Source organism: Rhagoletis zephyria, unplaced genomic scaffold (genome assembly GCF_001687245.7).
Source record: "Rhagoletis zephyria isolate East Lansing unplaced genomic scaffold, Rhagoletis_zephyria_1.1 Rzeph_scaffold_10442, whole genome shotgun sequence".
NCBI classification, from domain to species: domain Eukaryota; kingdom Metazoa; phylum Arthropoda; class Insecta; order Diptera; family Tephritidae; genus Rhagoletis; species Rhagoletis zephyria.
Genome location: NW_016167520.1, coordinates 1 through 15,752, shown reverse-complemented (window position 1 = coordinate 15,752; position 15,752 = coordinate 1). Strand labels below are relative to the sequence as shown.

The 15,752-nt window shown below is 38.6% G+C and overlaps 5 protein-coding genes across 6 annotated transcripts; 3 read left to right on the top strand and 2 right to left on the bottom strand.

Moving 5' to 3' along the window:
• Positions 1-3,669: 3,669 nt before the first annotated feature.
• LOC108376440 (helicase SKI2W-like) lies at positions 3,670-6,870 on the top strand. The gene is given in 7 exon segments (XM_017632654.1): positions 3,670-4,831; positions 4,883-5,323; positions 5,380-5,464; positions 5,467-5,895; positions 5,957-6,135; positions 6,193-6,324; positions 6,570-6,870. Coding segments are annotated over 7 exon segments (2,613 nt in total). The 5' UTR covers positions 3,670-3,688; the 3' UTR covers positions 6,774-6,870.
• A 235-nt stretch (positions 6,871-7,105) lies between these two features.
• LOC108376443 (dnaJ homolog subfamily C member 8) lies at positions 7,106-8,621 on the bottom strand. 2 transcript variants are annotated; one of them, XM_017632657.1, is made up of 4 exons: positions 8,536-8,621; positions 8,332-8,418; positions 7,783-8,103; positions 7,106-7,719 (listed from the first exon to the last, which is right to left on the bottom strand). In XM_017632657.1, the coding sequence occupies exons 2-4, from the start codon at positions 8,392-8,394 to the stop codon at positions 7,345-7,347; spliced, it is 759 nt and encodes a 252-aa protein (XP_017488146.1). In that variant the 5' UTR covers positions 8,395-8,418; positions 8,536-8,621; the 3' UTR covers positions 7,106-7,344. The 2 variants fall into 2 exon arrangements, with proteins under 2 accessions (XP_017488146.1, XP_017488148.1); XM_017632659.1 differs by having other exon boundaries at positions 8,332-8,415; positions 8,536-8,571.
• A 779-nt stretch (positions 8,622-9,400) lies between these two features.
• Positions 9,401-10,327, top strand: LOC108376444 (probable oligoribonuclease). The gene has a single exon (XM_017632660.1). It carries the CDS (start codon positions 9,555-9,557, stop codon positions 10,236-10,238), a length of 684 nt encoding a protein of 227 aa, XP_017488149.1. The 5' UTR covers positions 9,401-9,554; the 3' UTR covers positions 10,239-10,327.
• Positions 10,328-11,035: 708 nt separating this feature from the next.
• CSN6 (COP9 signalosome subunit 6) lies at positions 11,036-12,267 on the top strand. The gene is made up of 2 exons (XM_017632655.1): positions 11,036-11,536; positions 11,592-12,267. The coding sequence occupies exons 1-2, from the start codon at positions 11,183-11,185 to the stop codon at positions 12,234-12,236; spliced, it is 999 nt and encodes a 332-aa protein (XP_017488144.1). The 5' UTR covers positions 11,036-11,182; the 3' UTR covers positions 12,237-12,267.
• A 1,070-nt stretch (positions 12,268-13,337) lies between these two features.
• On the bottom strand, positions 13,338-15,149 carry Dph5 (diphthine methyl ester synthase). Its single transcript, XM_017632656.1, has 3 exons — positions 15,131-15,149; positions 14,498-14,912; positions 13,338-14,436 (listed from the first exon to the last, which is right to left on the bottom strand). Exons 2-3 carry the CDS (start codon positions 14,630-14,632, stop codon positions 13,729-13,731), a joined length of 843 nt encoding a protein of 280 aa, XP_017488145.1. The 5' UTR covers positions 14,633-14,912; positions 15,131-15,149; the 3' UTR covers positions 13,338-13,728.
• Between the last annotated feature and the right edge of the window lie 603 nt (positions 15,150-15,752).

The window sequence follows — 15,752 nt, the reverse complement described above, 5'->3', positions numbered from 1 at the left end:
CTGTGCAGTATAGTCTTATTGAAGCAGACATCGACTGCAGGGATACCATCCTAGGGTGTCAGGGTATTGCTATCCGATCAGGCGATGCTGAGATTGAAATATTTAACGTATACTTACCCTCTGTCACCAGCTGCCCGGCAGGATATCACCCTGAAATAGGTGCGCTACTCACAGGTGAAAACCGTATGGTAGTTGGCAAATTTAACGCGCACCACGATATTTGGCACTCAAGCCCGTCAAATGTTCGTAGGGGAATACATCTGGCTGAGCAGATAGACGATTCGACATTCTGCACAATGAACGACGACGCACCCACCAGGATTATGGGTGGAGTCACCAGATCTGGATGGAGTCACCAGATCTGGGTGGAGTCACCAGATGCTGCAGCCTGCCAGATCTAACAATTGTCAGCGCTGGTCTGATCAACAGCGTATCATGGCGACCTATACTGACCCTAGCATTAGACCATCTGCGCATAGTCATCTCGATTGATAAACCTGCCGACTTTGCTTCCGTGGATCACTGGACCTATGTCAACTATTCCAAAGCTGACTGGAAAGGCTTCGCGGATGTTACTGAAAGCGCCTTCACTGCACTACCCATACCAACCAACGTCGACATAGGTGAACGTAAATTCCGCAGGGTTGTCACTGTTGCTGCAGCTCGCTTCATCCCAGCAGGATGTATTAAGGATCCACCTGACAACCTTCGTCAGGCCGATCCAAGAAATCCCCGTAGCAGAGATCTCAATTCGGAGATTCGGCAACTTGTGAACGTGCATAAGCGAAAGAAATGGGCTGAACATTTGAAGACCTGCAACTTCGCCTATGATGTGAGTAAGCTTTGGTCAACCGTGAGGTCGTTGTCTAACCCGACGAAGCGTGACGACAGAGTCGAAATAGACTTTAGTGATCACGCTTCGTCGGACCCTTAGCGATGCGCGAGCTATTTTAGCCGGCAGTTTATTCTGCATCCTCCAGTGGATAAAGCCAAACATTTGAAAGGCGAAAGCCTCCAAAGCCATTGGACCCGGTGGAATATGCATGTTGATGCTGAAAAATTTGGGTCCTGCGGGAGTAGCGAACCTAACGGAGGTCCTCAACTTGTCTATGGTCACTCTCGTTATCCCAGATATATGGAAGATGGGAAGAGTGATCCCACTATTCAAACCGGGGAAACCAGCCAACAAAGGAGAGTCTTATCGCCCGATGAACCTCCTTTCCCCGGTAGCAAAGACACTAGAAGCCTTGCTACTTCCGTATTTCACGAACCACCTGACCCCAGCGAAGCATCAGCATAGGTTCCGTAAAGAGCATAGCACAACAACAGCACTTAACGCCATTAACACTCAGATAACTCGTGGCCTTAACCGAAACCGCCCCTGTGAGAGAACTATTCTAGTAGGGTTGGACCTGTCCAAGGCGGTCGACACCGTCAGTCATTCACCGCTGCTAGAAGATATAGAGGCCTTCTCGCTTCTTGACTGCAAGGAGCCTTGCCCTATCCCCAGCGAAATCCTCGGCAACCCTATTCACCACCTGGACGAAGGAGGTCAGACTGCAACTGGGTATTCACGTTGATGGCGTAACAATACCGGCGGTGAATAATTGCCAATTGCCAATAAAGTACAGAGCCGCAACAATGTCGTCAAGCCGCTGACCGGCAGCACTTTAGGCAAAGATAAAGAAACGTTGTTGGCAACATACAAGGCAATTGGCCGGCCGGTTTTAAACTATGCAGCGCCCGTGTGGTCGCCGGTGACTAGCAGGACGTAGTGGATGAAGCTACAGACCTGCCAAAACACGGCACTACGAACAGCGACCGGATGCCTCCTGATGATGCCCCAACACCACCTACACGACGAGGCCCAGGTGCTCCCAGTCAACGAGCTTAACATAATGCTCTGCAAGCAGTTTCTTGTGGGGTACCACAGACGTGACCATCCCAGCAAACAGATGGGTTCATTAAACAAGCTCTGGACCCGTCAGCCTACCGACAGGCCCTGAGCGGCATTTACAGGGAATCAGTCTCGAGTTATGTAGACTCCCGCCCTGTGCCATTCTGGGCACACAGGACAGAACTTAGTCTGCCTCGGGAGACCCGCACCACAATAGCCCAACTTCGCTCTGGCTATTGCAGCAGGCTTAACTCATACCTGAGCAGAATTAATGAGGATGTGCCCAACCAATGCCCGGCATGTGGAAAGTCACCACATGACTCTCGGCGCCTCTGCACATGCCCTGAGAACCCCACCCAGCTGACACCCTGTCCTTATGGACAGACCCTTTGGAAGTCCCACACTTCCTGAGTCTCGCCCTTAGCTGAAACAGACGACAACGTTGACTGAATTCCTGAAATGTGCTTGTACCGAATGTACGTTCAAATTTAAGAAGCTGAAGAGTACGTACAATTCACTATCCACTTGTTCGCTTCTTCTACTTCTTCTTAAAAATTATTCTTTACACTCTCATTCTCATAGTATTGTGACGTCACACTCAATTGCTCTCAGCTCGATTGGCGCAATCTTATATTCTATCATTTTGATCGCGAAAAATCTCCAAAAGAATATCAGGCACGCCTAACAACATATGTACATCACCTAGTTACATGCATCTCATACTACCAGCTTAGGTTGATTACACATTACATCTGTTACTTTTATGTTACGTGCTTTAAAGCCAAACTGATTTTCATTTAGAGAATTTTGGCGATGGACATTTAGCCGGGAAAATGTCAGCATTCCACTGCAGATCTGTTCTAATTGGTTCCTGATCCAACCTTCTATTATTGAATCATGATCAGGGTTGCCACTGACTAAAAAAAATATTTACCATCCACTTGAAAAAAATTTACCAAATCTGGAAAATATCTACCAATAACGTTTTTTAGCTATTTTAATAAAAACTATAGTTTTGTTCTATTTCCATAGAAATTAAAATTTTTTATTAAGGAACTTTTTATTTAACTATTGATATGGTATTTGAGATCATATTAATGACATATTCTCGGTTTTCTTTAACCAAAAGCGAAAGTGATGAAACATAGGGAACAACGAAATTTCATCATTTGAAAAAAAATTCAACTGGATTATTAAAGACAAATGCAGTGACACAAAAAACCTCTTGGTAATTTTTTTTATATTCACAATGTTCAAGTAATTTTTTTCTATTTTTGTTTGTATAAGAATATTGCTTGCTATTTAACCAAACCCATAAAACTCAAGTATTCAAGCTATATACAACACTTAGAAAAATTACAAAAATTTTCGTCTAAACTTTCAAGTTTTTAATCTAAATTTTTCGGTATGCAGTTTTATAGTCGGTGGAAGTTTAGTATAACAAACAACGTGGAGAAAATTTATAATATACAGGTAACTACGAGAAATAAAGCGGGAACGAAAAATTTTATTTGTTTTTCAAACAAAATACTTTAACAAAAATGTACCAAAAAAAAAAAAAACTTACCTTTTTACCCACCCAAATTGTTTTTACCAATTTTGGTAATAATTTACCAAAGTGGCAACCCTGAACATGATTTCAGTTCTTCTTAAATTTCGAACTAGGTCGTTCTTTTCAGTGAACTATGTATTTCAATGAACGATAGTTCTTGAACTACCCAACTTTATTACTTTCCCTTTTTGTTTTTACCTGACATTCGTAAATGATTTTTTCATATTCATCAAGTCAAAATGGATGATAATATACAAAAATTACAAAATTATATTATATCTCCGGATTTACCAATACATAATCCTTTGCCAGAAGTTATACCTCGACGCTTTGATGAAACGCGTCTTTTACATTTACCGAAAGGTGCTGCCAGCACCAAATTAGTGCCACGTCGCGACTTTGTAACCGGCGAGATTATAGAATTTGTCGAAGTAGACTTGGAAGATGTTGGTGCCAACGCATGCAACTCCACTTCAATGCGCCGGGAGCCTGGTCTTCTAGAGGAAGCAACACGCGGATCAGCTATGAATTTTCCTTTTTGGCCGGGTGGATTAGATGAACCGCCAAGGGAAATCAAAAAGCTAAGCATTGATCTGGACTTTGGCACAGAACTGTTGACCCTGCCGCCAGGATTTCGAAAAGGCTACAATTTCGAGACCAACGTGGAAACACTTTCCCCTGGTTCAATTTTGGTAAGCAATGATAAAGTAAATCTCCTGGAAAATTTAGAAAAGGATCTCGATGTTCAAGAGTGGCTTAAGTTGGCGGAACAACCAACGGAAGCTGATTCGGTCACAGTTCTTGATAACTCAACAGAATTCAAAGATGTAGAAGAGCAAATTATGAATGCCGACCTTAAGCCAGTATTGGAAATCTCAAACACAAACACAAAGTCTGCTTTCAGTAGTGAATGGGCTGAAATGGTTGATATCTCGCATCCTATTGCTAGTTTCAAAGAGAAAATTCCATGCCCTGCCATGACCTACCCATTTGAGTTGGATATTTTCCAAAAACAGGCAATTCTTAAATTAGAAGAACGTCAATATGTCTTCGTAGCCGCGCATACGTCTGCCGGTAAAACAGTAGTGGCAGAATATGCTATAGCCCTGTCGCAACGCGATTTAACGCGTACAATATACACTTCACCCATTAAGGCGCTATCTAATCAAAAATACCGCGACTTCAAAAAAACTTTCAAGGATGTAGGACTGATAACTGGCGATCTACAAATTGATCCCACTGCTTCCTGCCTCATTATGACTACGGAGATTTTGCGCTCCATGCTTTACTGCGGTAGTGAAATAACACGAGATCTCGAATATGTTATTTTTGACGAAGTACACTATATAAACAATCCTGAACGTGGTCATGTTTGGGAAGAGGTAATACATGTTTGTATGAAATTTGACTTTAAATTATTTGTTTATTTATAGGTGATAATACTTCTTCCCGACCATGTGAATATAATTATGTTGAGCGCTACAGTGCCGAATACAATGGAGCTAGCTGATTGGGTTGGCAGCACTAAAAAAAGAAAAGTATATGTTATAAGTACCCTTAAACGTCCAGTTCCTCTTATGCATTATCTTTACACCGGGAGTGGTGGCAAGAGCAAAGATGATATATTTTTATTAGTTGACGCAGATGGTAAGTATCTGCAGCAAAATTACGAAAAGGCGGTAGAACGCAAGAAAGAAATGCAATCCAAGTCAAAAGGAGCGCAGGGTAGCGGCTGTCCGACAGCGAAAAACTTTGTAAGCGCTAAACAAGATCAAAACATGTGGATCGGGCTAATAGACTTTCTGAAGCGTAATAACAAAATGCCTGTTGTAGCGTTTACACTATCACGCAATCGTTGTGACATCAATTTGCAGGTATGTATTTTATTGCCGGTCTATTATGCCTTGATTGTTTCTAAATACGATTTCAGGCTCTACAATCAGTTGACTTAAACACAGCTCGCGAAAAAGGATCTGCGCAAAAATTTTTCCAACAATGTTTGCAAAAACTTNCAAAATCGATGGCGAAGTGATAATACGTAATTGGGAGCAACGTCAAATCGAACGTTTCAAAGACTCGCCGCCAAGTGCAACAGTGGTAAAGGCCGTAAGTGAATTACAACAGCTCAACCAAAGCTATATAGACAAACCGGAAACATTGAAGTTCATGAATCTGTCCAAAGAGGTTAACATAAGTGAGGAGAATGAGTTGGCTCAAATACGTTACACGGAACATTTATGGAAACAATTACTCGCTGTACTGCCTCATACAAATATTGCTGGGTTTGAACAAGAATTCGCGATTGTTTATGAACGCAAAGTGTTGGAGCGCTGTATCGAAGAATTGAAATTTAAAAATTCGACTAAAAATCTCTCTCTTTATCCAGATTATTGCAATAAATTGGAAGTTTTGCGTTCACTTAAGTATATCGATGATTTAGATGAGGGTAAGTGTGTTTATAATATTATAAATATTTTTTGTTTCTAAAACAATTATATTTTTCGCAGTTACCCTAAAAGGCAAAGTTGCTTGTGAAATGGGACAAAATGAGCTCTTAATAACTGAACTAATACTGTGCAATATGTTCAATGACCTCGAACCGGCGGAAATTGCAGCATTGCTGTCGGGTTTAGTATTTCAAGGAAAAATCCAGGGAGAACCGGTGATTCCGGAGAAGCTAAAAAAAGTAAGTAATGCAGTTGCACTATTTATGTATATTGTTATTGATTGTCTATCTATATAGTGCGTGAAAGAATTCGAAGAAATCAATGACGCCATTTTAGCTGAAGAACTGCGACATCAAACAGTCATAGAATCAGATAATCGCCTCAATTTTGGATTACTAGAAGTTGTGTACGAATGGGCTCGTAATAAGGTATTATATGTATATAGCCTTTGCTTTTCCCGAACGAAGTTAAATAAAAATAATTTACAGATTCAAAAAAAAAAAAACAACTTGATGAAATTCTTAATAAAATTTGTTTAGCCTTTTGCAGAAATAATGAAATTAACTGAAGTGCAAGAAGGTATAATAGTACGTTGCATACAGCAATTGGATGAGACTCTTCGCGATGTNAAAAAAAAAACAACTTGATGAAATTCTTAATAAAATTTTTTTAGCCTTTTGCAGAAATAATGAAATTAACTGAAGTGCAAGAGGGTATAATAGTACGTTGCATACAGCAATTGGATGAGACTCTTCGCGATGTTAAAACTGCCGCCATACGTATTGGCAATCCAGCGTTACAGACCAAAATGGAGGATGCATCTACTGCCATTAAACGAGATATAGTCTTCACAGCAAGTTTGTACACAGCAATATAATTCTATATTGATTTCGCAACGGTATAATGAAAACAAGTAATTTTTAACCAAAAAAACAAAACCGACTTCAATTCTCATATAAAAATTTAAGATTGTCGTTAATTTCTTCATGATCGTTTGTTCGAATCTGAACCAAATTAGTATGGGACAGCCTGTGAGGTAACACCTTTCCTTTAAAAAATGAATTTAAGAAATCGGTACATAAAACAACCAAAACAAAAAAATATTCCCACGAATTGATAACCTTCTGCTTTTTGTGAAGTCCGTCAATAAAACTTTTATGACTAAACTTAAATTTCAAACGTTAGTTGGATTTAATTTTCAGGCAGCCGTATTTTACAAAATGCGTTTATTTCAAGCTGTACGAGACGCTCGCTTTTTAACATAATATTGTGCGACAACTAAATGACATCTTTAATGAGCATTATATTCATACTTATTTTATGAATAAAGGCCTGTTTACGTATACAATATACATACATAAGTCAACCTTTATTATGGTTCACAAACTAAACATTACTTGTAAAAATAATTTTATACAAAAAATTTTTACGAAATTATTGAATTGCATTTATCGTGACTCAGGTTTAAATTTAGGTGGAACAATCATGCCGTGCATGCGTTTTTGTTTTTTAGACTTTTTCGATTTACTGGCTCCCGACTGGAAATCATGCCAACTATTTACACGACTTTGGCGCGATTCTTCAAAATTTTTTTGCCATTCTGTGTCGGCTTTACGTTTCTCTTCTTCTTCTATTTCGGCTTCTCGTTTACGTTTGCGTTCCTCTTGATCTCGCGTATCTAATTGTTGTCGACGGCGTTCCATGTCAGCAAATAGTTTCATTACCATTACATATACAGCATGTTTGTACTTTGCTGGATCATCTTCAGGGATACTTTCGAATCCTTTACTCTCTTTTCGCAACTTCTTTCGCTTTTCTGCAATCTGTAATCGAAAAGAAATCAAGAATAATTTCTAATAAATACGTTTACTAGCATTACGGCTTACCATGTGATCGGTCCTTTCTTTCGCCTCCTCGTACACGCCCAAGCACTTTTTGCGTGTTACATCATTTTCCAGTGTCTTCCATGCCCGGTTTATGATATCAAAAGCAGTCTGTGCGCGTTCTTTATCGTCCTGATTCTTATCTGGATGTACCAATATGGAGAGAGTGCGATAGCGTTTCTTTATTTCTTCAACAGTGGCCTCAGGCTCTATTTGTAGCACCTCGAATGGATTGAGATTGAAGTATGTGGAACCTGGACGAAGTAAACGATCAATTTGTTGAGAACAGGTTAGAACAGAATCGCGTTTTTCAATTTCTTTAACCTGCGAAAATGTCCAAAATGTGATTAATTTCAGTTGAATTCAGTAAAAAAGTATGTATGTGTAGAGCTATAAATGGATTGCGCCATCGATTTAATAGTTGGCCAACATATCATTACTTTTTACAAAAGAGTGTACACATCCTTCTGTCGGTGAATTATTATCAGTAATTAACTACATACCCACGCATTTATTGATACAATTTCTTTTTGGTAATTTCCAGTTACTTACCTCCGTATAGAAAGAATCAAAGGAGTTATCCTTCGATGTTGTGGGGCGTTCAGTAAAAGACATTTTCCAGCTTCAGTAATAAAACTGCTAAGGGATTATTCGCACATTAACTCTATGATTTTATTTTGTTTTTTTTTAAATAATATCGCAGTAAACGATTCTCAAGAAAATTAGAAAACTTCACGATATCAATTTTTTATTTACCTACAAGTTCGTCCACACGCTAACGTCAAATTAACACAGATTGATCACAAAGCTATAATTTCGATACAGGCTGTATATTTTTTACATTTGGGGAACAGAAAATATTCAAATTAGGGTCTGTGCCAATCGGTAACTTTCTCTTCCGCGGTGAGACGGGGTGGCAATATTTGTTAACTGCCAAATTTGTATGGAAATTTATTTAACCATTATTATCACTTGATCAAACGATTTTGGTGGATAAGAGTTTCTATTCAATGAAAAATGCAAAACAAATTTAAATGGACAATTAATTCAATAACAGCTTTCTTTCTTTGATATACCAACGCTAATTGTTTTCCCAGTAGTTGTCAAAATACGATAAACCATTGCAAGAGCAATGTTTTAAGCGAAGCGCACATTGGCGCGATTCTGTCGTTGCGAATCCGCAAGCCCAAAAATTACAACAATGCTACCCATACATTTTAATGCGCTAGCGCACACTTGCACGATTCCGTCGCTGCGAATTTTTCGAACATTCAATGTTCTTCTCTATTGACGCGTTCGAAACGCGGCTTGCAGCGTTTTGAAGGCGTCAAAGAAGAAGAAGAAAGGTGTCACAGCAATAAAGGCAAAGAAAAAAAAAGTGTAATGTACAAAAACTAATAAAAACGTTCGTAATAATAGTATTTTGTACGATTTGGGCACGCCGAGTGCGAAAATACACGAAATAAAGGGAAAATTGAGTGAATTGTACATCGGAAATCGACGCGAAAAAATCGCTGAAGTGTGCGCACGTTTGCGGATTCGAAGTTAACAGCCGAATTCGCAACGTATTCGCAACGACAGAATCGCGCCAATGTGCGCTTCGCTTTATCTTCAATGATGTATATCAAGCTATAAATACTGATGCCTGTGAAGGCATGGACTTAGAAGGCACTGCGCAAGATATGGCAACTTAGAGCAGCCTGTTCGTGGTCGGGAGAACTCTGGCAGACTGTCACTTTCCTCCATCTTTGGTTCTTTCTCCATAACACAACAATATGGTGCACAAAACAATAAAATTTCTTTCACGTGGAAACATTTTCGAGCTCACATCGTTTGCGCTGAAATCCAAATCTGGTCGTAGGCAATTTGCATCTAATATAGCAGCTAAAATGGAAAGCACACCAAAATTGCTGGCGAACTCGTCAGCCATTGTATGGATGGATCTTGAGATGACAGGACTGAATTCGATTACGGATAAAATAATCGAGGTTGCATGTCTAATTACAGACAAAGACCTTAATATTTTAACAGAGGGTCTGAACTTTGCTATAAACTACCCCAAAGAAACTTTTGAACAAATGAACGAGTGGTGCACAAAGCAACATAATGAATCGGGTTTGATACAAAAATGTTTAAAATCGGATATTACACCTGACCATGCGGAGAGCTTAATCTTGGATTATCTGCAAAAACATGTTCCAAAGGGTAAATGCCCTTTAGCAGGGAGTTCTATATATATGGATCGACTGTTCTTAAGACAACAAATGCCTACAGTGGACGAATATCTGCATTACCGTATTATCGATGTTTCAAGCGTTAAGGAGCTATGTAGACGATGGAGGTTAGATGTTCTGCACTCTGCGCCAAAAAAGCTTTTACTACATAGAAGCTTAGAAGACTTAAAAGAAAGTATTGAAGAACTTAAATATTACCGTGAAAACTTTTTTAAAACCACGTGATAAATAGCGTTGGGCGAACTGCAAATTCAATCATTATGAAGATACTTGTACAAACTCTTGTTTAATAAACCGAAAGATTTATTGAGCAATGCCTTTTTAACAATTTTTATATTTTCATATTCCCTTTTATAAGTTTATGTATGTATTTGTTAAACCATTATGATAAGAATATTCTTAAATTAAGTGAGATTCTAATTTTGAATGAACCATTTACGTGAGTTTCTTCATGTAAATCATGTAACAGCATACCACTTCCCCAAAGGATGACGGTCCTTCCCCAATTATGAAGTCTAGATTTAATGTAGCCGTTAGGCTTGGTTACACGACTGACATTTTTGTAATAATTTCAAAGTAAATTTTTAAGTTGCGTCAAAATTTTTCTGATCAAAAATTTTTGAGAAATTTTGAAAAAATTCTTTGAATTGCTCAAGGGATGTAAATAGCTTTCAAAATCGACCGTTCCTTCGGACTGATCTCAAAATTTTGAGGAATTGATCCTTATTTCAATAGAATTTTTAGTAATGTCCTGCTAATGAATAAAATAAAAAACTTGCATTAAATTTACTTATTTTATTTTTATTTTTTGATCTAACCTAATTTGAGCTATTAAAATGCGTCGATGGCAGCTCAGTAAACCGGTGTCAAACTGACCTGATCAAACACATATAAGATTCTGAAAATATTGAAGCCTACTAAACTTTTTGGGAAGCCGTATTTTCAATCATGTACATACTCGTTCAAAATATGGGTTTAAAAACATTACAGACAATAAAATATGTCAGCCGTGTAGACCCAGCTTTAAGCAACGTTCACCCAGAAAAAAAGTACATTTTACAGCTGATGGTGTTCAGGTCAAATACAGTTGGCTACCCTGTTCTGACAACAATATTGCGGCTTTTGTGAAAATTTGCAATTTTTATATTCAATAAAAATAAACTATTGAAATGGAGCATATGGACATTGATTCCGACGCCAACTTAAATTTTGGACCGTCGTGCAGCCACCATCCAACATGCAGAGCGGCTACGTCCAACGCCAGCATTATGGCCGGACCAGGCACGGTACCATCAGTTACTGCCTCTCTTCATCCTTTGGTAATATTAAATATTTCCGAACATTGGACTCGCATACGAGCACAAGCTGGTGAAACTTGTCAAGTGTTTGGGGCTTTAATAGGCAAACAAAAAGGACGTAACATCGAAGTGATGAATTCGTTTGAACTACGGGTGGACAGGGTGGGAGAAGATGTCATCATCAATCGAGAATACTATCAAACAAAGGAGCAGCAGTTCAAGCAAGTACGTAAAAATGTATATCTGTAGTCAGAAGTCTATTTATATTGTCCTTTTGTAGGTATTTAGCGATTTAGATTTTATTGGCTGGTACACCACTGACGAGGCTCCCACTCCTCTTGATATTCAAATCCAAAAACAAATGGCTGAAATTAATGAATGCCCTATTCTATTGCAATTAAATCCATTGTCGCGAAGCGTTGACCAACTTCCACTGAAGCTGTATGAATCTACAATTGAATTAGTAGACGGAGAAGCTACAATGTTGTTTGTTCCACTCACATACACATTGGCCACCGAAGAAGCAGAAAGAATAGGCGTTGATCATGTAGCGCGTATGTCAACTAACGAAACTGGAGAGAAGTCTGTTGTTGCTGAACATTTAGTGGCACAAGATAGCGCTATAAAAATGTTAAATAAACGTATTCAAATAGTTTTAAAGTATATTAAAGATGTCGAAGATGGAAAATTGCCGGCTAACCAAGAAATATTGCGCGATGCGTACGCACTAAGTCATCGGCTGCCTGTAATGAAGGGTCCTGTTTTTCAGGAAGAGCTGTATACTCAATGCAACGACGTTACCCTTATCAGTTACTTAGGCGCGATGACCAAAGGTTGTAATGATATGAACCACTTTGTTAATAAATTTAATGTACTCTACGACCGTCAAGGTTCTGGCCGGCGTGCTCGTGGCTTATATTTTTAAATAGAAATAATAAATGACCGTCATAATACAACACATGTATGTATATATTTCAACGAATCTTACCACTAAGATTGAAATATGCCAATAACCCAACAATATGGTACCAAAACATCATATCGATTATGGTATCCGACGCATGCCATCCGCACGGATCTAATCCGGTTCGCAGTGTCATACGAATCTAATTCTTCACGCTCGCTTTTTATAACCGTGCGAATCGTACTACTACTCCTCCGCTTTGTCGGGTGCTCCTCGATCTCGCCACAAAAAGGAGGGTGACCTACAGTTTAATGCCGACTCTAACGCCGATTGTATTTTTATGAGAAATTGCTTTTCATGGCAGAAAAACACTCGGGNAGTGCGAATCGTACTACTACTCCTCCGCTTTGTCGGGTGCTCCTCGATCTCGCCACAAAAAGGTGGGTGACCTACAGTTTAATGCCGACTCTGAACGGCGATTGTATTTTTATGAGAAATTGCTTTTCATGGCAGAAAAACACTCGGGAGATGTGCCATTGCCCGCCGAGGGGCGACCGCTCTTAGAAAGAATTATTATTTTTTTTTTTATGTTAACCGGATACTGGGCTCGAACCCAGGCCCTGCGGAATAGCGCACTGCTAACCCCTTCATTAACCTGCGCATAAAAAACCATTTGGAAGCAGTTAATTGTACCTATTCCGGCATCCGACGGATGTCATTCGCTCGAATCTAATTCGATTCACACTGTCGAGGCAAGAGCGAAGGGTTAGATTCGTGCGGATGGCATAAAACGGATACCGGAATAGGCATGCGGATATTCAGAAACAGTGGCCCTTTGAAAAAGCCTACTGACGTTCTTTATGTTTTTAGCATGTTTAGTGATTTACACTTCTGGATATTTAAATAGATATTTCGTTTACCAAAGACGGTTTCGAATTCCAGCAATGCATCGACAATTTTTATTATACACATTTTTAAAGTTACTTTGAAAAACAAGGATATACATACAAAAAAATTCAGTTTTTAGTCCTGGAAAACCGTAAAAGTTTTTGCAGTAAAAATTTCGCTTTAGAAAATGTATACCTAACTGTCATTTTTGAGTTAAGTAGTTATTTAAAAGAGTTTACGTAGGAAAAAATATTTTTATTCTCCTTTTATGAATTACAATACACTGAGAAGTTATAAAACTTTCTCGAAAGGTTGAACTGTGCTTATAACGAGTTTAGACTTACATACATCAATTAATTTCAACAAATGCACAACATTTTTTCACCATATAGTACGACATACATATGTATGTAGTTATAAAAACAACTAAGTGAAATACCATTTAACAGCAATCATTTCTTAGATTTAATTAAAATTAAGAGGATCTGCTTTTGATTGTTGATGCCTAAGAGCTGCTGTAGTAAGGAAAGTTTTTTATTCTTTGAAATCATGCAATCACAGTGGAATAACTTTTAGTGTACCCATATGCGATGTCAAAAATTGTCTATGTAACCTGGAGATGTTTTCAGTGATTGTAGTCCTCTAATTTTAATGTTGTGTATTGTTGCAAGAATTCCACTTCAAGTGGATGCATTTCCTTAGCTGGTATCACTAGTGAATGCAAGGGACCGCCGAGATCGGTTTGTGTCATTTCCCTCAATGTACTCACAGTTATTCTTTGGCTTTCATGACCAACACGCGCCAATCCGACGCATAACGATAGTTCATTTAGAATAGTATTTCGTTCCAGTGCATCCTTTTTCTCAACAATCGACATCAATTGCTGCGCAGCTTCAGCTACCGTCATAAAACGAGGAGGCTGATATTCCTTCCGCCTACGCATGAGGGACTCTGGCGTTGGTTCTTTAACCTTGATGTCCAGCAAGCATAGCGTGTGCATATTATGCAGCCTATTTAATTTAATTTTGTCATAAAAACTATCTGGTTTCCATGTCTCATCCCAGTATGGTATCGACACAGTTTCGCCAAATTTATAAAGCTGTAGACCACAACACCCAATAGCATTCATAATGGACGCATTGTGAACCACCTTGTATGGTACTTTTTTCTCTTTGGCCCGAAGTATGAAATCAGTGTGTGTAGTGGCACCAAACGGATCTCCAACTACAAGTAATGCAACGTCTTCTTCGGCAGCACCAGACAAAATTTCATCTGCACCTTGTTCAACGAGATCGCGATCTGCTAACAGAAGTGGACGTCCATAAAAGGCTTCCTGTTGCAATAAAAAACATACAATTTTATAAAAAATCAATACATGATTAGAACCCACATACCAGTTCCTCCTGTTGGCATCCAAGTATAGAAGTATACATTTCCAGGTACACACGCGCACAGCGCTTTACAATTTCAAGGCCCTTTACTGTAATGTCAGTCGGGTCGCCAAGTCCCAATCCAATCAAATAGAACATATTGTTTTCGTTCCCTCAATTCCCGCTCCAGCTGCTATTGTTACCCAATATTGTTCCAACAACTACCTGCTGCTGCTGTTTCTACTTGTCCTACAACCACCTCGATATAACCACAAACGCACTTGCACTTTTCCCGCGCTCACTAGTACAAACACTAAAGTAAATATAATGTACTTGTATTTTATGCCTGACGGATTTTTCGCTATTCAGCCTTGCAAATGTTCTTGGAGTTACAATTTATACTCTTATGTGGATTCTGTGGACGCACGTGCTGATGTTACTAAAATGAGAATAAAAAACCCAAACAATTACTCAACTACAGCGTTGCCACTAACAATTTTTTCCCCTCCCAATTTTCTTACCAAAAGCTACCAAATAAATTTCAACTACAAAAAAAAAACATTCTGAACGCATAAAATTCATTTTTTTTAAGATTAAATGTTTTGAATAAAACTTTAAGGAAAGAGATAAAGTTGGTAAATCTTCTATAGAAACTACCTTAGCTGGTGTTATTATTTGTAAAAGTTTTATATCTTATATCTCCGTCCAAGTCTCTAGCCATAACAATGGCTCCTTCAGTGGCCAAACCAATTAGGTTTATTATTTTTAAAGCCAGGATTGGCAAATGTTTAAAATTTACTATTGACAAATATTTATATGCAAAATCATGTTTGAAATATATGTTTTAATAATAAAGAACTTAGAAAACTTAATTCAACAATCCGACCAAAATCTTGCTTTGCCTACCAACATACCAAATGAAAAAGAAGCGACCAAATTTGGTCGGAAAAGAGAAATAGTGGCAACACTGCTCAACTATCAAAAAAAACAATTTTGCTCACGGTACATCTGTCACTTTGACAGCGTTGCAAAATACATAAAGAACGGTATTCACTCATCTAACAATTGTATTTTTTTTTTTTGAGAACATGTACAACTTCAAATTAGCAANTGTCGGAAAAGAGAAATAGTGGCAACACTGCTCAACTATCAAAAAAACAATTTTGCTCACGGTACATCTGTCACTTTGACAGCGTTGCAAAATACATAAAGAGCGGTATTCACTCATCCAACAATTGTATTTTTTTTTTTTGAGAACATGTACAACTTCAAATTAGCA